The sequence below is a fragment of the Mugil cephalus genome, chromosome 19, assembly GCF_022458985.1.
Source record: "Mugil cephalus isolate CIBA_MC_2020 chromosome 19, CIBA_Mcephalus_1.1, whole genome shotgun sequence".
Classification (NCBI taxonomy): domain Eukaryota; kingdom Metazoa; phylum Chordata; class Actinopteri; order Mugiliformes; family Mugilidae; genus Mugil; species Mugil cephalus.
Window position 1 is genome coordinate 12,937,111 of NC_061788.1, and position 23,678 is coordinate 12,960,788.

The 23,678-nt window shown below is 41.1% G+C and overlaps 1 protein-coding gene across 3 annotated transcripts in view; it reads left to right on the top strand.

Moving 5' to 3' along the window:
- LOC124996255 (rab GTPase-activating protein 1) overlaps positions 1 to 19,753 on the top strand; it is a 68,106-nt gene extending 48,353 nt beyond the window's left edge. For all 3 annotated transcript variants that reach the window (XM_047569081.1, XM_047569082.1, XM_047569084.1), the window contains 12 exons: positions 817 to 891; positions 1,436 to 1,561; positions 1,907 to 2,050; positions 2,676 to 2,717; positions 3,213 to 3,341; positions 6,571 to 6,663; positions 7,850 to 7,960; positions 8,269 to 8,373; positions 9,286 to 9,369; positions 13,584 to 13,655; positions 15,739 to 15,939; positions 16,692 to 19,753. In XM_047569081.1, the coding sequence (XP_047425037.1) occupies positions 817 to 891; positions 1,436 to 1,561; positions 1,907 to 2,050; positions 2,676 to 2,717; positions 3,213 to 3,341; positions 6,571 to 6,663; positions 7,850 to 7,960; positions 8,269 to 8,373; positions 9,286 to 9,369; positions 13,584 to 13,655; positions 15,739 to 15,939; positions 16,692 to 16,814 (1,305 nt within the window). In that variant the 3' untranslated portion in view covers positions 16,815 to 19,753. The remainder of the gene's footprint in view (positions 1 to 816; positions 892 to 1,435; positions 1,562 to 1,906; positions 2,051 to 2,675; positions 2,718 to 3,212; positions 3,342 to 6,570; positions 6,664 to 7,849; positions 7,961 to 8,268; positions 8,374 to 9,285; positions 9,370 to 13,583; positions 13,656 to 15,738; positions 15,940 to 16,691) is intronic.
- The last annotated feature ends 3,925 nt before the right edge of the window (positions 19,754 to 23,678 follow it).

The following is a 23,678-nucleotide window of genomic DNA, read 5'->3' on the forward strand; positions in this document are numbered from 1 at the left end:
TGTTTGAATAATTCAGTGGGCCCTCCCTTCCCCGCGTGTGTACGGATTGATCCACGCTTTGTCCCATTATTTGTGTTTGTGGACCAGTAGGCCACGACAGCCACTTTCCTCGTTCTCCCCTTTATTTCATCGATAACCAGCATTTCTCTCAAACCTCGGCCCCTTTCCTTGCTCTCCTGTTTCTTTCTCTAACAGGCTACTCTACTCATTATAATTCTTCCATCCCTCACTTCAGCTGGACTTTCTCTAGGTCCTTTCTTAAGCTACATTTTTCTTCACGGCTTTTAGGTACTGCCAGTGCTTATGCAGTTCACAATAAAGACAAAACTGTTTCATGTGATCGGCAGCATATACACCGATCAGCCACAACATTAAGACCACCTTCCTAATATTGTGTAGGTCTCCCTTGTGCCTCCCAAATAATTCTGACTCATGAGAGAAGGGACATGGTCCTTTTAAAGGTGTGTGCTTGTGTCTGGCTGCATCCTGCTCCCATCAAGGAGTGTCATCGCTGTGGGGTCGGGGGACCTGGTCTGGTCTAGGTGGGTGGTACAAGTCTAAATAACATCCACATGAACACCAGGTCCAGAAGTTTCCCAGCAGAATTGAATTGTCACAATATGCTCAATGTTATTTACTTTTCCTGACATTGGTTTTAATGTTATGACCGATCTATATATGTTTTTCCCCCCGGGCTGTTTTCCAAGACTACTTCATCTTTTTCCAAGAAAAAAAAAAATCACCTCCATTGTTACTTAAATGCTGTCATTTATGGTACAACTTATCAGCTGTGTTTTCTTTTGTCCTTTCCTTCAGGCTTACTCTGTTTACGATGAAGAGATTGGCTACTGCCAGGGACAGTCCTTCTTGGCCGCGGTGCTGCTGCTGCACGTGAGTTGACAAACCAGCAGGTTGCTGAAGAGAATCAAAGCTTTTCAAACAATGTCAGGGCAGGAGAGGGACTGTTTTGTTTTCATAGGACACCTGTAGGTTTTTTTTTTTTTTTTTTTTTTTTTTTTTTTTTTGACGAACTGCAAGACCTGGGGATGGGCTTGGGTTGTTTAAATATCTACCATTCCTCAGATCCTAGACAATAGGCATGACATGCTCTTACAAAAGCTGAATTTATTTTTTTATTTGTATTAGTGATAGACAACAATACTGTATTGACATAGTGTGGCTTGCTTTTAAGCAGCCCTGCGGGCCGGAGAAACACCAGCATTGCCACCTAGTGGATAAATATTGTCTATTGTCTTAGTTTAGAAAAGATAATGAGACAAGGAGGGATGTGTGCAAAGTAACAAAATTAAATGGCTTTATTTAATGTGCAGCTTTTTATCTTATATTTATGGGGTATTTTAACTTCATGTGAAACCTGTATCATGATTTGAGCCGGTAAGAAGCACTGATTACTCCATCCCTTGGCCTCCCTCAGATGCCAGAGGAGCAAGCTTTCAGCGTGCTGGTTAAGATCATGTTTGATTACGGGCTCAGGGACCTTTTCAAGCAGAACTTTGAGGATCTACACTGCAAGTTCTTCCAGCTTGAGAGACTCATGCAGGTTCGTGTTTTGCATTTGTAGATCTGACGTGCTTTTCCCGAACGTGCATCTTACTAGTTCACGATGTTCGCACACAATAAGTGCTGTTTGGCTTTTACTCACCAGTTCTACTTTTTGTTCCCAATGACCGTGTTGATCCTGATGTTCTCTGCTATGCCCTTGTTTGCTTTCCCCCAAATACTTTTGTATTTATTCTTTTCTTTACTGCATCTCTTGATTCAATCCATCTCATTTTTTTAATTAATTAATATTTGCGTCCTCTATATTCATTTTGTCACGTCGCCTTCGTTTAATTTGTTTTCCTTCTCTTCGTACGTACATTCCCTTCCTTCTGTTTTTTACCAGGAATATATACCAGACCTGTACAACCATTTCCTGAATGTGGGTCTGGAGGCTCATATGTACGCCTCTCAGTGGTTCCTCACCCTCTTCACGGCCAAGTTCCCTCTTTACATGGTCTTCCATATAATTGACCTGCTACTGTGCGAGGTGGGTAATAAAAACACAAACGCTCAGATGTTGGGTTTGTTCACTCTAATTTACATTTGACGTTTATTTAATAACAGCATTATTCTGTCTTGACGCAAACATACTTTTTCCGCCTCATGAGACCCGTGTCTCGTAAATCAGCTGAATAATGCCGTTGCTATAATGAGCGTGGTGTGATGCCGTAATGACGCACCTCGACAGCAGGAACTGGGAGACTGTTCAAGATTTTGCAAACTATTAACAGAATCACAAAAACCTGCTTCAAATCACACGCAACCTTTGGACTAAGCTGTAGATTGACCTCGATGACGGTGCAAGCTAAGCAACTGTCTGCAAGATCCAGTAGAGGGGTTTAAAATTACCCCCTTTGACAGTACTAACAAATCATCTGCATAGAAGGGCATCAGATACTGTGCTTTTCCAAATATTCAAAGGAAGGTTGCTAATGGGATTAGCATCAACTACCGCAATAATATCAGGCGCTCATTATGTATTCAGTTTAAATATTACTCTGTTTTATTGTTAAATAATCATAAATTGTGATTATTCAGTATTGTGTGTCCACTGATGTCAAAAATATCTGTAAATCAATTACAGTTTTACAATTTTAATCTTTTTTCCTCAGGGCATTAGTGTGATCTTCAATGTTGCCTTGGCGCTTCTGAAGGTGAGCTAAACTGCACAAAAATGAATCCAAACACGCACACACACACAAAAGCACAGACAGCTCTGAGTAGAAACAGAAACGGAGAGCTTGTGCCAACAGGAGCTTTGGAAAGAGTTCACACGTTGGCACATGAGAGCAGGTGAGACACATGCACACTGTCACCCCACTGGTCTGCGCCGAAAGCAGCGCACATGTTTTTTGTTGAAGGGGAGTTCTGCCAGAATAGTGTTTCAACTATAAAAAAAAAAAAAAAAAAAAACCCTTTGGAGCAACTTTTGTTTGAGATTGATTTGTAGACTTTATGTGGTTTCTCACAAGCCTGTTCTTTATCATAGCTGTCATATTTGTTTTTTTTACCAAACCAAAACTGTCTTAATAATTGCGTTTGTTCATGTTACACAAAGGAAATTAATCTTAACTTGACAAGAACGCTTGGCTTGGATAATATAAATCTAGTCCTGACATACTTTTTTTTTTTATTATTATTGTTATCAGACATCAAAAGACGATCTAATCCAAACGGACTTCGAGGGAGCACTCAAATTCTTTCGTGTCCCAGTTCCAAAGAGGTACCGCTCTGAGGAAAATGCAAAGAAGCTGATGGAGCTGGCCTGTAGCATGAAGGTGAGTTCAGAGCAGAAAGCAAGAGTCTTTGTTTCATGTTAACGTTAAGTGGCTACGGTTATTCAGCCTCTCGTGTCTCAGTTCATGTTCAGTTCACTGTTAATTGAGAGCAGTTTAAGGCCTTTTTGAATGTGTGGATGGAATATGGCAAACAAGTCAGCATCTCTGAGTCAAAAATAGAAATGGACATTTTTATTACATTAGTCTCTGCAACCGTCAGTGCTGCTCAGTTACCAGTAGGGGGCAGTGTTGAACCTTATCACAGGTTTAACAGATTAAAAGAGCACAGGCTTCTCTTTTCCTGTATTTTTAACACACACACTCACACCTGTGTCCTGTCCTGTTTTGAACAGTCTGGCCTAGTTTAGAGGAACTGACTTTCAAGGTAACTTTGGTGTGAGATATTTATTAGCACAAACTCTGTAAAGGAGCCAGCATGGAGAGAGATTTGAACTTTTTGCCTTTCAGTTAGACAGGTGGGCAGCAGCTTCGTCAAAAAGAATTTTTGAAGAAGTTTCAATACCCATCTTGTGGGCATCACTTCTGACTATAAATCATGAGACGGACTGCTGATGCCTCTCAGGTGGTAGGAATAACCACTACAAAAATGAAGATTTTCTAGTTGATGCTTCCTAATTTCTCTCTGCACTGCTGTGAATTAAATACATCCAAGACGTATATCAAAACCCTCATTTACTGCAGCCTGCTTTGACAAGTTACTTGTAACTCATTATGGGGCAAGAGAAAAATCATTCCACAAAGTAATTTGGCACCTCGGTGACCTTGGTGTGACTACTGTGATTTTGGAGCTGTAAATTAAATGTGAGTGAAGGTAGGCTAATCTGCAGCGTGGATGTCACTACAGAGGGATTATCTGATCAGATTAGCGGTGCCCTCGTTGACTGATGATGCTCCGTCCTGATTGGGCCACGGATTTTGCAACTTTACTCAGTTTCATCACAGATTTGTTATGTGATATCTTTAAAATTAACAGCAACAGCACTATGATATTAATATTAGGTAAATTATAATCATAATTTTAGATCATGAGTCTGTGACCCCTAGAGGGTCCACGAAGCTACTGCAGGGGGGGTCGTAAAATCTTTGACTGATTAGACATTTTTTATACATATCAGAATCAGAATGAAAAATGGCGCAAAAGCACTCTCATTCTTCCCCTACTTCCCCTACTTCTTCTGCATTGTGATGGAATTACAGTTAATTAAAGAAAAGTGGAAATGATCTAGTTAGTGGTAAAGAATCAGGTCATTATACTAATGTGCTGGACATCTGGGAGTTAAGTCTCATTTTTCTTTCTGCAGTATTATATCAAGTTGCCAGTTGATGAAATAGGTTTTTTTCCCGTTGTTGTTGTTTTTCAGTTTCAAAGCTTAGAATTTTGAAAAGGGGGGAAAATACAGACTGTACTGCATGTTTGCTAATTTCTAATGGATCAAAGTTTATATTATAAATTCCAATAACTGATGTGTATAAATCACGGGTGTGGTTGAAGAGGCCCTGGATGCTCCACTCTGTGCCCTTAATTGCTTTTCTTAGTAGTAGTAGTAGTAGCTTCTGGAGACCCAGCTGTCTGTCAAGGCTGTGAGAGAGAAGGTGAAAAAACAATGAGAAAGTGATGGATGAGGCAACTCCTGCCCCGAATGACCTTGTGTACCTTTTCTTTCCTTTCTCCCATTTACAGAACACATTGCAACGGCACGCGTGCAGGCGCACATTATGCTATTCTTGTTGTGCCACATCATTAGGTGATAAATGCTCAGGGTGTATGGATCATCAGGTATATACTGTAGTATAATACTAAACCTGATTGGATTGAATGGAGGCAAATGTGCACAGACAACATTGCACTGATTGTGCCGCCTTAAGTGGACACATTAAAAATCCACAGAAGAGTAACTGAGAAACTATAAGGAAACCGTAGTAGTGTGTAATACCTGATACCTGATATTACATCCTAGTCCATGATAAGGAAATAGATCAGTTACTTTTAACAGTTTTTATGCCTTACTTGGCTATAAACTAGGATCTGATCCTCATCTAAATCATAAGCATAAACACACACAACGTGACTGAACTTCTAAACACGCGTAAGTGTTGAAGGCACTCATTAAATTCTTCCGGTGCTAATGCAGAAACTAAGTAAGCCTTGAGATTTAATGATGTGCCTTTGGTAGTAGCTGCGGATCAGACGAGGTAATATACATATTCTGAGGACATTTGGTTTGAACACCTGTCTTGAGGTTGTTGCGCGGTATCCCTGTGGGTTTCAAGTCTGCCCTGAGGTTTCTTCCAAATGGCAGATTTTCTTCGCTTGAAGCTGTTCTGGCACGGAGATGGACTCCCATATTTATAGTCATCATCCTGCTGCATCATTCAGCTCCCAACAAGCTTTTTTTTTAACGGAGCAGCCACCCTGGCATTATTTGTAATAATAAACTTCTAGGGAAAGTGTCTGCAGTGTGCTAAATCATCTCCGTCTCCATTAACGTACTTTGTGTAACTGTGTACTCATTAATATCTAAACAGAATTTAAAGCCCTTCTTACAGCGTTATGCAAATTAACAAGTGTCTTCTGAGTCCTCGTCCGCGGCAGAATGCTTTTTGTGGGTCGTAAACACAGAAGATTTAAGTCTCAAATTCTAATCAACAGTTCTAATCATGTTTGACATGTCTCCAGGTTCATTAACTTCTGACTGCAATTAGCTTTTCATCGACGTCATTATCTTAGGAGTTCACGCTCTTGTTTTGAGCATGCATGAGGTATTCAGCGTAGACAATACCAGTATTAGTGCAACTTTGATGGAAAACAATGACTTATGGCAATGTTCTTGAACAGTTGTGTGCACCACACACAGCTTGCTGTGTTTCTTCCTTTGACAAGCTGTGCTGTTACTATTATTATTATTTTTTTAAATTTTGATTGAGCTAAACTGCAAGTTGTGCAAGTTAATCAGAAGCAAACTGGGCAATAATCACTTCATATGTTCTATTACATGTTATTCAAACGTTGGACTGGACTCACAAAAGCCTCCGTCAAGTAAAGATTGAAAATCTTGTGTCCCCGTATACGGAAGATTGGGAAAAACTGTCCCCTGGCAGCCTCCTTAAGCGCAGCCGCCAAAGACTAGCGGGCTAGTACGCATTTCCTTTCCTCATCACGTTTCGTGATAACCAAACATTTGTTTTTTTGGCTCTCGCTGCTCAACAGATCAGCCAGAAGAAGCTGAAGAAATTTGAGAAGGAGTACCACACCATGCGGGAGCAGCAGGAGCAACAGGAGGCCCCCATCGAGAGATACGAGGTAGACATATGCACACGTATCCGGATCACAATAAGCGTGGCAGCTTCATTTTTTGTCTCGGCTTGTCTTCTTAAACAGTTGCACCAATTTTTTCTGAAATGCTGCAGAAACAGAATCCCGAGAACTATTTGTTATTTTGATTTGTAATAATATAATTTCTAATTTCATATTTATGCAAAGTTTTGATGTTGATTGATGACTGTGTAGCTACATCAGTGCATTTTAACTGGTGCATCATATTAACCTGTACAAAGTAAATCTATTTATTTTTATTTTTTTTGCTGTAGACCTTGATAGTCCTTGTTCCGGTAATAAAAGCAACACCGCACCAACAAAGCCATTAACTATGATTTCTATAAGGCATGTCAAGGTTAGCACGTTGCTTGTGTGCGGTAGAAGGTCATCAATCACAAATATGTGTTTAGTGTGTGTCAATAGAGGCCTCTTGCCATGTTTGAGTTATTGCTATTACAGAGATGATACACACCATTACAGCTGGTTAATGTGGTTTAATAATCACTCATATTATACATAAAGATCCATTTACATTTGAGCACTTTGACTCTTCTTTACTGGTTTTTGCTACTTTTCCAGAGGAGCATGAATATATGAGTAAAAAACATGAGAATGTGTGTATTGTCTGCAATATAGACTTTACTGAACACATTTATATGTCATACGACTTAGACAGCTATACTTAGAACTGACATAAAAGTGAAATATCTCAACTGATATGACAAGTTAATACTGAGGACAAGTAAAATCCTGTGTTTCTACTTTTTGTTGGCCATGTTTTGTATATCAGTTTTCAGTGTAACCCTGTATTTCTGTTAATCATGTACAAACAAGTTATGTCTTGTTAAGCATTACAGACGGCTCCTACTATGCAATTATGCTTTACGCAACCTCCTTCTGTCTATTGTTGCATTGCTCTGGAAACTTCTGAGCCAGGACTCACACATTCATTCACAACTCTTTATGATTAACTCCTTTTCCCTTCTTTCTCTACATTCTCCTTCCTCTTTCGTCGCCCTTCACTTCTCTTCTGTTTCGCCGTTTCTCTCTTTCCCCCGTCAACATCATTTTTTTTTTCCTTCTTTGATCTGCCTTTCTCTGTTATTCTTTTGACAACCTGTCTTTCCTGTTCTCTCCCTTCCCTCTCTTCTCTCTCATCCAAAACGTCCAGCGGGAGAACCGTCGGTTACAAGAGGCCAACATGCGTTTGGAGCAGGAGAACGATGACTTGGCACATGAACTGGTTAGCAGCAAGATCGCCCTGCGCAAAGACCTCGACAACGTAAGCCACACAGAAAGAGAATGCATTTGTCTGATTGGGTATGGCTGTCTGTCATTAAAAAGTGACTAGTCTGACAGAAGCAAGTGTATCACGCATGTAGCAAGAATTGTGCAAGAGCTTGTTTACGCTGAGCCTCGATTCACACAGCCGCAAAATGGTTGTGTCTTTGTGTGTTTTGACTTACCTGGAAAAAAAAAAATAGTAGACAGAAAACTCAGAGGAAAGTAGGACAAGTGTAACTTTCAATGACCTCTACAATACTGGGTTATTTTGTCCTGTGTGTGTGTGTGTGTGTGTGTGTGTGTTAGGCTGAGGAAAAGGCAGACGCCCTGAATAAAGAGTTGCTGCTGACCAAACAAAAACTGGTCGACTCGGAGGACGAGAAGAGACGGCTGGAGGAGGAGTCTGCACAGGTTAGAGCCAACAAAAACCCCGCATTAAAACTGAGCCCGCGACAACTCAAACACTCGACCAGATTTTACATGTTATTCCTTCAGATCACAGTGTTAAAGATGGTAGGATGGCCCGTGCTGCAACAGAAATTCTCAGGCGGGGGAACTGGTAAAAGAAGCTGCTCAAATCTCCTGGCCTTGGGTTAAGAAGGAGACTAGCATGCAATATTAATGTGTCAGGCCAAGACGCTGCCGGGTTTAATTCAAAACCAAAAACAGCATCACCTGATTTAACTGGCAAGGTGCCCTTTTATAGATATTCTTTAAAACAAGACTGCAATTTAAATTTCCTGAGGTAGAGGTATAAATCACACCATAGCTAGTCATACCTAATCCCATTACATCCCATTTAAACACGCTTTCAAGTCAATTTATTATACACAGAGAGCTTTGCAGAATAAAGATGACCCGTAAGAGAATTAATTTTCCATATGTTTGAATAGTTTAGAAAACTATTTAACAAATGACTTTATTTGCTATCATTCCATAAAGACACAACAAAATCAAACCTTCGATGTCAAAGGTTGTGTCCTGCTCTTTGATGGTTATTTTCTCGAGTTCAGTGCATCTCTCCGAAGCAGAGGACTGACCCGTCACCCTCGGTTCCCGTGTGTGTCCGGCGCTGTCCTCCAAACGTCTCCTGTCTTGTTGACTGTGCAGGTGTAGCACTGAGTGATTTATGTGTGGAGTAGAAGCTGTGTAGAGGGCGTGACATTGCCCTGAGCTTCAGGTCTGCCGATACCTTCCTCCGTCTTCTTTGCATTCAAGGCAGTCACATGGTCTCTGGGGGTCTCTGAATCTGCTTCTCTTCTTGTCCTCCTGCCATGCTGCAGCTTAACGGTGTCCGTGTGTGTCTGTGTGTTCTTTCCACAGCTGAAGGAGATGTGCAGACGAGAGCTTGATAAGTCTGAATCCGAGATCAAGAAGAACGGTTCTATTATTGGGGAATACAAGCAGGTCAGTACGACATATCTGAAATTTAACTGAAAAGTTTAACAGCAGCGTTGATTTCTTTAAATTTGCATATACTGGACCATTTTCTGTTTCTGAAGTGTGTGTCTTTCCCCACAAGTGCATTTTAGGGAAGTGAAATTGTAAACCGCTGGCACAGTTTCCTTGAAGCTGATTGTGAACACTGAATTAGTTTTTAGTTTAGCCTTTAGCCTATGGCCCAAAAAATCTGATCATAATCATTTTCTCTGTCTTCATAAACCAAACATTATTTTACTCATAAAATGGGATGTAATAAAAAAGTGTGGTCACGTAGGCGTGCTACGTTCTTCGATAATAAACAGCTGCTGCTTAACAGAAGCATGCAGAGAGTTTTTACTGAGGTGTTTCTGCCGTGTAAATGGGTTCTATTTACATCATCGACTGTGGCTGCCATTAGTTGAGCTTGTTGTTCAGTGACAAAACGTTGAGGTGCTGGTGACTCCAAGGAAACTAGCACCGCGTACGATTCTACATAGACGTTCATGTTTTTTGAATCAGTGTGTGTGCCTGTGTCAGGCTGCTGCCATCAAGGAGTGTCGTTGCTATGGGGTGAGGGTGCCTGGTCTAATCTAGGTGGGTGGTACAAGTAACAACCACATGAATGCCAGGTCAAAAAGTTTCCCAGCAAAACACTGAATTGTCAAAAGATGGTTTACTTGATTTACTTCTCCTGTCAGTTTTAATGTTGTGGCTGACCGGTGTATGTCTATATTAAGAATATAACAAGTGTACATATATGATTGAAAGAAAATAATTAAAGTATGAGGATAAAAATCATTAAAAGTAAAGGAATATTAAAATAAAAAAGATGGTATGTAACGTGTATAGAGACTATCATAATAACATATATTTGGGTATTTTTGTATTTGCATTTTGTATCCTGGAGATGAATCACTACAGGCATTCCACATACTCCACAAATATTGGCAAAATATTGGCAGCATTATTCCCTTTGGTTTCATGTGTTTCATGTACCTTAATAATTAAAATTAGAATAGAGAAGAGTCAGAGGAACAACCCAAGCATTGAACTGTAAATGGTCACAGTCTGAACTTGGCCGCAGACTGAAGAAAAGAATAACAAGTCATAATGTTTTAACAGGATGGAATAAAGATTCAGAGACCAAAAGCTGCCAGCAGCTGGCAGTCTTCACATAGCAATAAGTCACTGCTTGAATGTTTGTCTTTTTTTTTCTTTTTTTTTACGACACTTACATCTCTCAAAGCACGACAATAATTAAAGGGAGAACCTCTGTTTTCTTGTTGCAATCTTTTCATACCAAACCAAGCAGCTTCACAGTGGCATCACAACCCCACAATCACTGCACTGCTTGTACCTTTAATCAGTTTTGCACATATATAATTTCCTGCCGTGAATAATAGTTTTGTATATTTATTTATTTGTCTGTCTGTATCTTATAAGGTAGTCGATACGTGCATTTTATATGCCATAAACTGTGGTTGTCAGAGAACGGAGCCTTTAAACACCTCTGCCCTGTTTATCTTTCCTTATTTGGCTTTGTCTTTTCAGAACTACACTCACATTAAGCCATTACTGTGGCAACAGTGGCCATAAATATTTAAAAAGTAATTTACTTTTTTCATTCATTTGTCAGGTATGTGAAGCAGAAAGATCTAATTTTACAAACTGACCCTGAACTGAACCCAGCCTTTGACTCGTTTTAAGTGTGGTCTGTGTGAATTCCTCCTCTGATCCAATCTTGTCACTTACTGCTTAAATATAAACTTACTCTGATCAAGCACCGTCGACAGCGGGACATCACGCAACAACCCACCTCCCTCCCCGGAGGCAGACAGAAATAGCAGAAAGACTAATTTAGAAAACAGACTTTAAATTTGCCTGAGTCTAAAAATACTGACAGCAGATCGGACAACCAAAGTAAGACCTTGTAATGTAAGAGACAGGATTTGATGGGTTGTGTGTCTTTGTGCGTTCAGTTATGGGTGAAAGCAGAGAGACTGCCAGCCGCTCCGAGCTGTGCTGAGCGGAGCCGAGTGTGAAAATGGGGCTTCTTCAAAAATAGTTCGATTTATGACAGGAAGGAAGGGGTGATGGATAGAGAGAGGGAGGAAATGAACAGAAGTCTGCAGAGGGGAGAGCGGAGGGAGGACAGCAGCGTTCAATCCGCTGGGATTGACATGTTGAGGGATGCCCCGAAATAGCCTGCGTTGTTTTCCGACCCAGATAACTCAAATTATTCTTCAAATAGCATTTCCCCTATTTCGGTGGCTGCGAATGCCGAGTCTCTTTTTGTGGGATTTGAGCCAAAAAAGCTTTGTGTGCTAATTGCCCCTCTAGTGCAAGAGGACAGAGAAACGTCTGTTAATGGTGAAGCTAAAAACGGCGTCAAGTGGTGCACTGTAATCCCTGTTGTTGGAGTGGAGCTTGTGTAGTTACACTCACACCAGCCAGATATCTGCCAGCACACGTGACGCTGCTCGTGTCTCTGAGGCCCTGTTAGCAGTATATTCCATTTACTCCTCGTAGCTTTAAAATATTGGAACTCTGGACACGACGTTGTGCGAAAATATAGGTAGCGTATTTAGCTCTCGGCTACATATAAATTTCGAAGCATGATGCGGCGATGAAAATGATCCTCAGATATGCCCATTGTGAGAATACTTAATGTATTTATATGTATGTTTTATTAAAGAGAAAGAAAAGCCTCAAACAGTAAAGTTGCTGGATTTATTATTATTATTATTATAAGTGAAGATGTTTAGAATAAATGAGACTGAGATCGTAAATTAGAATATGGAAGAAAAATGGAAACCGAAATGGCCCATGGGTGTCGAGACTCAGCAGTCGGAGACAATAACAACACAGTTGGAGTTAAAAAAAGAAAATAAAAAGAAAAGAAAAACGATGGAAACAACTATCGTGTTCGTCCTGAATTTAAATGAGCAATATAATCCTTGACGGGTGGCTCGCAGATGGCGCAATGATAACTATTAGATTGATAGGTATCTTAAATAGGCTGAAAATCCCATCAGAACACGCTGTCCTCCTCACCGTGTCCCTCTCAGGCCTTCTATTAATTATAGAAGGAATCTGAAAGAAAGCGAAATGCCTGCCACCAACACGAGGACGGGGCTGATGGAAGACAGAGCAGCCCCTAGACGAGGCTGATCCGCTCAGTGAAGAGCGAAACCATGGAGGAATGTCAGTTTGAAAAGAATACGGGGCGAGAAAAATGCTGAGCAAGGCCAAGGCAGCGAGCACACGAGGGGATAACTCTTCTGTTCACTATAGAAATCTAAAGATGCAGTAAAAAAAAAAAAAAAAAAAAGGTTGATGGGAGAAAAAGATTGATGCAGGAGGAGAAAGACATCTGCTCGGCTGAAGGTGCTTAGATCTTCAGTGTTATCTCTAAAGTGGGAGGATGAGTGTATGCTACAGAGCAGGAATAGATAAAGAGATAAGCCGTCCACAGAGAGGCGGGATGAACCCATGTACCTGTTAGGATGACTCATGTCACATTGATTGCTTTGTTCGTCCTCGAGCTGCAGCACAGCTGTTTGTGTTTGTGCGTACACAGCGCGTGTGTGTGTGACAGGGGAAAGAGGAGGCGCGGTGTAAAAGAGACAGGATATATGTAAGGATGCACGCTCACGCTCCTTATACATGTACATCCTGTGAGTCCTGCCGTAACATGACCTTATGACACCGCTAATGGACTTCCAGTTAAGAGGATGAAGGCCACGGGGGCTGATTTACCTCGAGCTCGGGCGCTGTGTTTTGTTCAGTAATGGCAGGTGGAAATCCTTAAAGAAAATGTGCTGTGGTTTGAATGTTATACGGGTACATCGCGTTTTCTTCCGTTTGTTTGCAGCTTTAAGCAAAAATGAATATATATCAGGATTTTTTTAATAGGTGATAAAGCTGCTTCTAGCAAATAATACATAGATTTCATGCAATGCAAATAATGTCTTATTTGCTTTTTATCAGTTTTTATTTATATATCGTGTTTTAGCCTTGATGATGGTTTCAGCCGTGATGTTATTACCGACAAATCAAAGTGTAATAAAATGCCTGTGCGCCCGAATTAGAAGCGGCCATATTGGCTCCAGCGCTCGTCGTGTTGATTGAACAGAGCCGCGGTTTCGTCAGAAACTGAACGAACCTCTAATCTTCATCTGTTTCTGTGCTTCCTATAGATCTGCTCCCAGCTGAGCGAACGACTGGAGAAACAACAGACCGCCACTCGAGGAGAACTGGAGAAAATCAGAGTGAGTTAACACACAGTGCTATGAGTTGACCAGAAGCACACAGCTACACCGTTAATGGCAAATGCAGGAATAAATGTCTAATATGGTTATTGATGTCATATCACCACTGGGTTATATGCAGTGGCAATTGCAACCCTCTAATTTCAAACCACCATTACCCAGGCTCTGTCCTGCTGAATAATCAGGATTTTAATTGTCTACTACTTCTGCCAAAGTTATATTAGTCGTTACCACAGCAACATGTCTGTGAAGGTTCTCCATCACTGAGGTCATGGTGTACCCAAGAAACAGGCGAATTCAAGGGTTCCTTGAAGGTGGTTCTCCATTCATCCAAATAGCTTCTACTGTCCTAACACTAGCGAGGAGTTGGGGTTTTAATAGGGACATATCTGAGTCGCCAACCTGAAATTCACATGACATAGTCTGTAGTTGGAGGAATCTTTTTTGATCTTGTCTCCTCGCCCAATAAATGGCCCTCAACCGAAACATTAATGACCAGAGACTCCGCTATCAAGGTGTGAACGGCTGTGGAAACCAGCATCAGAGTGGAAAAATCCAACCAATCCTGAAACGGACAGAGCAGTTTTGACCTTTCACCCCTGAGCTGGCAGGTGCCTGGAGAAACGTGTTGCCATCACATTGTCTGTTCTGGCAGCGAAATCAAAGTTTTTGGGAAAGAATGAGGAGCAGGGCCAGGGAGCCACGCACACCTGACTTCCAACACTTGTGAAATGTTAGTTTAGACTGTAGCCGGGAGGAAGGCCATTTTGGCAGAAAGATCTGTGAGGGCTGCAAAGGAAGCAGCTGTGTGTGTGTGTTTGTGTCTGCACACTTGTGTGCGTGGAGGTAAACGCCTGCAAATTCTACTCGATTTTTTTTCCTCTAATTTAATAATAATGGTTCAGAATTTCAATAAACTGTCAGCGGATGCAGTTGTAACACTGACACGCGGTGCATAACAGATAATTGTACGTTTTAATTAGACATTTCAAATAACATCCTGACATTGTGCTCCTCCAAAAACTGTATTTAAAGTGACAGCGTTTGCAGCTCAAGCACTCTTCATTAATTCATCCACTTCTGCAGCGATGAGGCTAGAAACGTTCCGTGTAATTACTCTTCAGCTTTATTGTCACTTGACAGTTTAATCCTTAGGAAATGTAATATTTTGATAAAATATTAATTTGATGGAATATATCCACCAACACAGGCGACGGTGTCACTAAGGCACACGGCCTTGTAAAGGGCTGCAGACTGCGCTACTTACCGCTGTAAACTCAGGCACTAATCTGTGCAGAATAACCTCAGAGGAGTCAGCCTGCTAGTCTGCTAGCCACGAGCCAAACGTAGAAAGAGAAAGTGAAGTGAGAACGATCTTGCCTGAGGCGAAATAGACTTCGTTCTCCCAGAACAAGAGAAGCACTTAAATGAATCAACATACAGAAACTGGGTGTTGGTTAAAGTTCCTAAAAGGGGTTGAGTGTAGCAGTATAGTCAGGTTGGCTCTGTTTGTTTTCTGTTGCTGTCTGCCCAGTAATGGCCCAGCAGATACAAGAGCCCCCAAAAAGAGCTCTTTCACCAAATATCAAGGTGGAATGCAGCTCTCAGAGAAGAGGAAACACACAGTTGGCTTGTACGGCTTCTTCGCTAATGAGCCGCTGTCCTTCACTAACTAAACACAGCTCTGTTCTCGAATTATAAGGAAAAAAAAAAAGTCACATTTGCTGCCAGAGGACAGCTGGAGCACTTCGCGGAATAACATAATCGTAAATCTCTGCATTTGGTTTAGACATTTTTCTTCTTGGATTTTATACATCTAAATTTTTTTTCTTGCTCACGTGTCTATAGTCATAATAAAGAGGGTGCAGTCACTTTTATGTACAGTGCTGGCAATCATTGCTGCCCCATATATTATCAAACCTCTATTTATACTTTCATCTGGCGTCACTCTATGTTCTTTTATTGCACCTCTTCTGCTCAAGTGAATCAACTGTATTAACTAAAAATCCTTAAGGTCAGCTGTCGCTTCGTTTTAGGTCCACTAACCTCTTCTGTTGTCTCTCTGCCTCTCCCCCGTCTTTAGTCCAAAGTTGAAGGCTGCGAGAAGTGCAGCAGCCTTTTCAACAAAGAGGGTCGTGTGCGGGCCGCCGTGACCACGGCGCCTTCCGGGGCATCCGAGGAGACCGATGAGGAGAAAGAGGGTTTGAAGAACCAGCTGAGGGAGATGGAGCTGGAACTGGCCCAGACCAAGCTGCAGCTGGTGGAGGCTGAGTGCAAAATCCAGGTACGTGGACACGCAGCTTCAGAGAGGTCAGTCGTAGCCGCAGAGAGTCACGACTCAATGTGACTAGCTGTCATCACGACTCCTCTGACTTTCTGCAGGAGCAAATAATCAAACAGGCCTGGAGCAGGGACTGCTACACCGGCCTTGGTGACACATTAAACTCTCTATTTACCAGCTCATAAGAGCAGATCAAAGACATTGTAATTGGAAGAGTATTGTTGGCTTTATAATGTGACTGGAGGTTCTATTCACTCCAGTTGTATAAATATTGAATGTTGAGGGATAATTATTTCTTTATTTCTGGGCTACCTCCTTTTATGTGACAGAAACGAAAAGTAAAGCCATATTTCTGCTCTAGTGGCTTTATCAAACCCAACAAGCACAACACTGAAGACAGGGCAGCAGATGTCAGAGTTACTGGTGGGTTTAAGTTTAACACAGTTAGCAAAGCGATCCAAATCTGTAAAAATAGTTGCTGCCATTTCCTGTCATTAAGCTCAGTTTAATTTTTTGTGGCGGAGTTCTGATTTCTCAGATAAAATCTGAAGCTCGATGCGTTTGAAGAAGTACCGACAAAAATAAACTGTTTACGACGCATGAATGTTTCTGATTGGCTGCAACAAAGAGGACAGAAGAAGAGGATCTGGGATGATTAATGGCGTCTCTTAGAGTGGTGGGCAGCTGCTGACTGAGTGGTGGAAATAGAAGAAAAACGCCGCCATTAATAGCATTTTAATTTCTTCTTCAATCAGGACCTGGAGCACCATCTGGGGCTGGCTCTCAACGAGGTGCAGGCCGCCAAGAAGACCTGGTTCAACCGAACGCTCAGCTCCATCAAGACCGTCACTGGGACCCAGGGCAAGGAGACCACCTAACCCAATAACCCCCCCTCCCCACCCTCCCCATCCACATAGTTTTAACCAGACCGTGTGTGGAGCTCAGTGCAACTCATCACACTGAAACCTCTGGACCCCTAACGTAACCCATCGGGCCATAACTTTAACATGAACATTAACCGTTAAATCCCCGGATCATCTTTGCTACGGACTGTGCGACTTGTTCACCTTATCCGAATTGTCCTTGTGTTTCCCCTCGTCCCCCCCCTCCTCCTCTCCCGATCTAATTCCCTCCCTCCCTCTCCGCCCCGAATGACTACAGCCAACAAGACGCTGATGAGAAGGGGTTGAAAACATAAGATGAAGTACCACTCCTCCCCTCAGAGACAATGTGCTTCCACCGGTCACAGAAAGACAACCTTTAGGGAAAAAAAAAAAAAAAAGAGAAACGCTTCTTTGAGTTCTGTCTTTGTACTGCTGATATTAAAGGCCCACAGAAGGAAGGTAAGGACATCAGAACTGTAACTGTCCTCACAGGATAGAGAAGAAAACACTCCGTCCTTTCCTTACCGCTCTGTTTGCTCCCCCCCCCTCTCTAAACTACTGGCACAAAAAACAACCAGTCCCTGTAAAGTTTTTTTTTCTTTTTTTTTCTCGGTACGAGAGCAAATAGACGCCTTTTCAGAACTGAGCTTTTTCTAATTTACGTTGAACAATACTTTTCTTTTTCTATGTACGTTCACGAATGTGCTTATGTAAAGAGGATGTGTGTGTGTGAGTGTGTGTGTTAAGTGCGCATGTATTTTTGTTGTCAGGTGTATGTGTTCACGTGCGATTGAGGAAAAAAACTAAAAGTTTGAACGTATAAATAATCGACTGAAATGACGTGTTTATAAAAGATAGTAACAGGGAGTGTGTGGAAGCCCAAGGGAAAGAAAAAGCACTAAGGTTATGAGTGTGTGCATGCATGTATGGGGGGGAAAAAAAAGTTTTTCCTGATTGTCTTGTTTCCTTTAATGTTCAAATGTTTATATGCTAAAGAGAAGTTTGCTGACAAAGCCTTGATCTGAAGGTTGATACCAGTGATACTGGTGGATGTGAATGTGTGATTTACGGTAAAGCTTAGGAGCTGTTGAGAAACCCAACAGCAGTCAAATTTCAAACACACAAAAAAGAGAAATGCTTGAGGTTTGTTTGGTTTGGATCTTTCAGCACAAAGAAACTTAAAAAGCTCCAAACCATTCAAACCTCTGCGCTGGTCGAAACCCAGAGCGGCGCAATGTTTGATAGGAGCCTGACGCACTGTTTAGAAGAGGCGTAAAGTCAAAATGGAAAACCCCCGCGCACACACACAACGTCGTACGTCCCGCTGCACTTAAACACACCTTTAAAACGCGTCTCCCCCTCTCGGTGGCACCAGCTGCTGTGAGACCTCTGACCTCCACCGGCAGGGTTTAAATGCTCGGTCGAGCAGCGCGGCAGAGCCGATTTAGTCCTCAAGACTCAGTCAGATCTTCGTGATTAGTTTTACCACTCTGACCCTCAGACTACACACAGGCTACATTTATATAAATCCACGACTGACCGAACACTGGCCACTTTATTATTGCTTGTTAAAATAGAAGATGGTGCAGAAAAAAAAACAGCAAAAGTCTGTTTAAAATGTTTAAACCCATCAAGATGTAACAAAAGGACATGTAACAATTATTCTTTGCCTGACTTTAGTTTCTGAAAACTACTGGATGAGGCAAGAGTGTGTGATGGGAAAATGCTACATGATGTAAGAAATTACAGTCACAAGGTCAGAGTTTGTCATAAAAATCTTCTTTGGTAGAAACTGATGGTAGACTTCTAATTGGACTTTTCTTAGCTCACAACCTAATCCCTCAACGTCACTGGCCTGCCACAGTTACATTGTTACTGTCCAGGTGCACCAAAGCGTCCAGGAACATGACGGAAACTTGTATTTTTTTCCGGCTGCCTGCTCTCGACTCAGCGGAGCACCTTTGGGATGGAGCTGAGCGGGATAACCGTGGCACAAAAGAAATCTCACAAAAATCCGCCGGATTTGATCGACTTTTATCGAACCGGCTCGGAGCAAAAAAAAAGAAAAACACTGTGAAACCTTTCCAGTACCTTGATAAATTCACGTCTCAGAGCATTTAGCTCCGGTCTGGAGCGAAAAGCAGATGTTATTCGGGTCAGAGAAGATTTAAATATCGAAGTGTTCAGTGAGAGCTCATACACATGAGCGGTCCCAACATGTAACTCTGCACCTAAAGTGTGGATCAGTGTCGCAGGAGTTACGCCGTCAGTTGCGGGATTTCAGAGCAATGTCATAAGAGGTCAACGTAGAGGCTGAACACCATAAATCAGTCCAGGTAGGGGAGGGGGGGGTGAGGTGGTTATTAAGTGCTTGTGTGTGTTTCATATTTAGCCAACTCAAAAGGGCGTTAAACAATATTTCAACTTCTAGTCATACTTCAACATATAAGACTGATAAAAGCTTCATTTGTGTTGCCAGCCCTAAAACTAACTATTACTGTAAATCTAACTTGGGAGATGGAGTCTGATTGGCCAGAATCTGCTTGTGATGTCAGAGGTTTGCAGAAACAAAGGGCCATCGCTCTAAAGGCACTGGGTTGTACATAACAAACATTAAAAACAAACATGAATATCGAGCTTTTGTTGATGATTTTCTACTCTGTAACTATAACTAATGTTGCCTACTTGTACCCCCACCTGCTGCCGTGCTCCAGTTTAATCCATAACAATGTTTCTTTTGTTTTTTTTTTTTTTTTTTTTTTTGTTTTTTTTGCTCCAAGCTTCTCAGTCTGACTGCTGTTTGGTTAATTAAATGCCAAAACGTAGCTTTATCATCCAACGACAAAACCATTATCAACGTGTGGAAATTGTAATAGTGTAGAATGCATTGTGTATACTTCATGAATTTCAATATAAAGATATCAACACACGAATATCTTGGCCTCTTGTCTGTTCTTGCATCTTCTTAATATGGGTAAAAAGTAGCACAGAGAAATATTCTGTATCTGAATCTACAAGGTACTGTTTGTGAAACTGAAAGAAATGAAAAAATAAGGCAGTTAGGATTTGTTGAAAGGTCCAGTGTGTCGTGTTTAAGGAAATCTATTAGCAGAAATGTAATTTAATATTTATGATTAGGTTTTGAACCTTTACGAGGCCTGAAGCACAATTTTGCTCTGTGTTGGTTGCTGAGCAAAAAAAAAAGGCTGTAAACTTATTTTTGCTGTAAAATAAGGCATTTTAACATGAACATCTATGCAGCCAGTGTCAAGTGGCCATTTTATATTTCATTTTTTGAAATGAGGTCTACGTAGGCTCTCTTACGCACTTGGAAAGAGAGGTGTCATCAGTTGGTTGCAATCTGCAAACCAACAGCTAGATGGCACTAAATCCTACACAAGTGAACCTTTAATCATAGAACTCATTTGCAACCAAAACGTGTCTACCATTACTCGGACTCCAGTATGAGAGACTGCTGTAAACTAAAAACATGCAAGTTTTGGACAGTCAGTGATTCAAGACCTTTAAAAGCTTTACCATTATTTTTGGTAAACCGTGAAGAGCATTTGTCACAGTTATTTAACTTGTAAAATAACTGACAACAAAAATTTAAATGACTGATTTCGGCTGGGGATTTTTTTTCCATATTGCCATTTACCTTCCCTTGTTCACAAAAAAATATTTTGTTTATGCTGAACACTAATCTGAGGATTGTGTAATTCAAATGAACAGGTTGAGTGCCTTCAGGAGGATAACGCAGTCTAAATATTTAATTTGACTGTGATTTTTTTTATTATTATTATTATTTTGTTGATTTGTGGTGCCAAATATTCCCTCTATGCTCTTTTTGTTTCCAGCACAGTTAATGTATTGTGAGTCCTACTTGCCAAAAAAAATGGACCTCTTTTCACAAAGAGTAGCTGCTGAATCAAAACATCATCTGGGCCTTTTTGACCCTGCTTTCCCGCATCAGCGGCTTCCAGATAGAAATGAGGCACTGCTGCTTTGTAGGCTCTTAATGAGATGCCGCGATACGTAAGAAGATTCAAGGTTAGTGGATGTTTCGCTCCTTTATCTGTGTTTTCATTTTAAAGGAAGCGTCTATGAAAAAAAAAAAACTATGCAGCCTCGCACGTCTGCTTTCCTCTCCAGTTCCTCACCAGTGTCTCGTATTGCAGCTGAGAAGGTGAGAGAGATAAAAGAGGCCCCGTGCTGTTATAATGAGACTTCTCTGGGTCACCTCTTGGGAACACTTTTCCAGAAATCTGAGAGAGTTTTGAACACAAAAATAAACCTATTTCTTCTGGCTAATTATGTGAAAACAGCCTCTATCTGTCAGACACTTAAACAAGCCTTTTCCCTCGAGCTGCATGGAAATCTCTCCGCAGCTTGTACTCACTTTGGCTCCAGATCCATCGCTCACCGTCTCCCTCAAAGAACATGCCTCGTAGCATATGGCTGCATTGTTATCTGTGTCAGGGATGAGCTATTTTCTGCCTCGGCATCCGTGTATTAAATGTACCTTTCTCACTGCCTGTGCTGCAGGTCCTAGATATATCGTGCGGGGTGTTTATAACTCAGAGCGGACACATAAAATTATCACCTTTAGTGATGACGGCCGCTGGGATCTTGGATCCGCGTCGGCCGCTGGGGCTGCAAGGTTGCAAAGCAGCAGGCATGACGAGTTGGAAAGCCAGGACCTGCAGCGGCCGGAGGTAACGAGCGTCAGCGTTATGCAATCAGCGTGACACCTTGTATCCCTCCTCTTTCTGTCCTGAGTTACGGAGCTATAAATACAACCAGCAGCCGGCAACAAACTAACATGCAAAGGTGGAGCGGTGACGGATGGCTTCTTGGGTTGCCGCTCGCTTCAGCCATTGGTGAAGTGTGAGGCAGGGATGAATCTGTTTGGACCTTTGAGCCTCTCAACAACCTCTTGAACTCCCTGTCACCTGATCTCCAGCCTGTACACACACACACACACACACACACACACACACACACACTACTCACGCTGTTTTGGCCCTAGGTGAGTAAACTAAGCACAAACAGTGCTGGAGGAAATCTTAAAACTTAAGATAGCTAAATTATAGATAGAATACTGATACATCACTAGTTTAAGACCAGTGAGACCATTATATTAGTATCCTCCCTTTTGATGAATCGTAATTTTCCCATTTAAAGTGTGTTACGCACAGGAGATTAGACCTTTGATTATTCTTTTCATCATCTAATAAATCATATGGTGTTTAAAATGTTGGCAAATGTCAATTATCTATCAAGGCCCAAGATGCCTTACTATAGGTAGAGTGGGTTATCCATGAACCGGAGGGTTAGCCACTCAATATGTATGATACGTGAACCACATGCCGAAGTTTCCTTAAACAAGACACTGAACCCTGACTTGCTCCCAGTAGCTTGACATTGGCGTGTAAATGTGTGTGTGATTGCGTTGATAAATGTGTCACTTTCAGTGTGAAGACTTTGGAGTTTCAGCAGGTATCATCGATCAACCAACTAACCAATGAATCAATCAATCAGTCAATCAATCAATCAATCAATCAATCAATTAGTCAATCTTGTTCAGGGACACACACTGACTTGGAAGGACTCTATGTGAATGTTTGGATGTTTGTAGCGTCTCTTTAAGGTCCTGAACGCTGTATCTCATTAGTCTAGGTCGCTCACGTGAGCTTTTCTGGAAATATATTTGCTCAAGATAAAATTTCACCCTCATTTGCTGCAGCCAATCGTTTTGCTATCGTTTCCTTCTTAATGAACAATTAGCCCCGAGGGTATGCCCGGGGGAAAACAGATCATTTTCTGAATCCGTGAAAACAGATTACCATGGGTTTTTTTTTTTAGTTAGATACGGAGAAGCTGAGAAAAATAGTGAGCAATTCCTCTCTCTCTCTCTCTCTCTCTCTCTCTCTCTCTCTCTATATATATATATATATATATATATGTGTGTGTGTAACTTCTTCAGCAGGGAAATCCATCAAAATTATTATTATTATTATTATTATTATTATTATTATATTATGCTATAACCTTACAGTTTTAGTCAAAGTCAAAGATTGTCAAAGATTGTATATTTTAGAATATATCACCTGGATTTTAAATACTTAAAAATAAATAATTCATGTGAATTTAAATGTGTTTTGAAGAGAAGAAGTCTGAAAGCGCTGGCTAATATCTGAGAGTCAGTTAATGTTTAAATGAATGAATGAATGTTGCATTCTCATTCATTACAATTTAAGATCCTTAAAGTACAAAGTTTAGTTTTTATGGTTCTCCGAAACAACAAAAGTGCTCTACAGCACTCCTAGTGATCAAAAAATCTGTTTTTGTATTGTTTTTGCTTGAATTACATGTGTATATGACCTTTTTTTTGACATATACACATAAGCAGATGATGCTGTTTTCTACAACCATGAACAAAGAAACTTTGACAGACAAATTATCCAAGAAAATAATAAATATCATTTCAAAATTATCAAAGTAGCTTCATCGTTGCACTTCAACGTGATCTTTTCTGATATACTGTATGATCTTGGAGAACATTTTAAAGAATGTTTTGTATGTTTTCAGTTTGACAGACTGGTTCTCTCTGGCTGAACACAATCATACTTACAGTACAATGCAAAAACAGCTCAAATACATCACCACTGAACTTTGCAGAAGAAATGGAAAGAAGATTAAAAACCCCTCTCTGAAGTTTTCTGTCCTTGTTCATGTGCAGGTGCACAACTGTGGTATTCACGTAAGCAGCTATTGTTGATCGGCGCGTGCTCAAATAGCTTTGGGCTTTAGTTGTTTGTAAGCCTCATTAAATCTCCACCAGTAATGTTGTCGTCT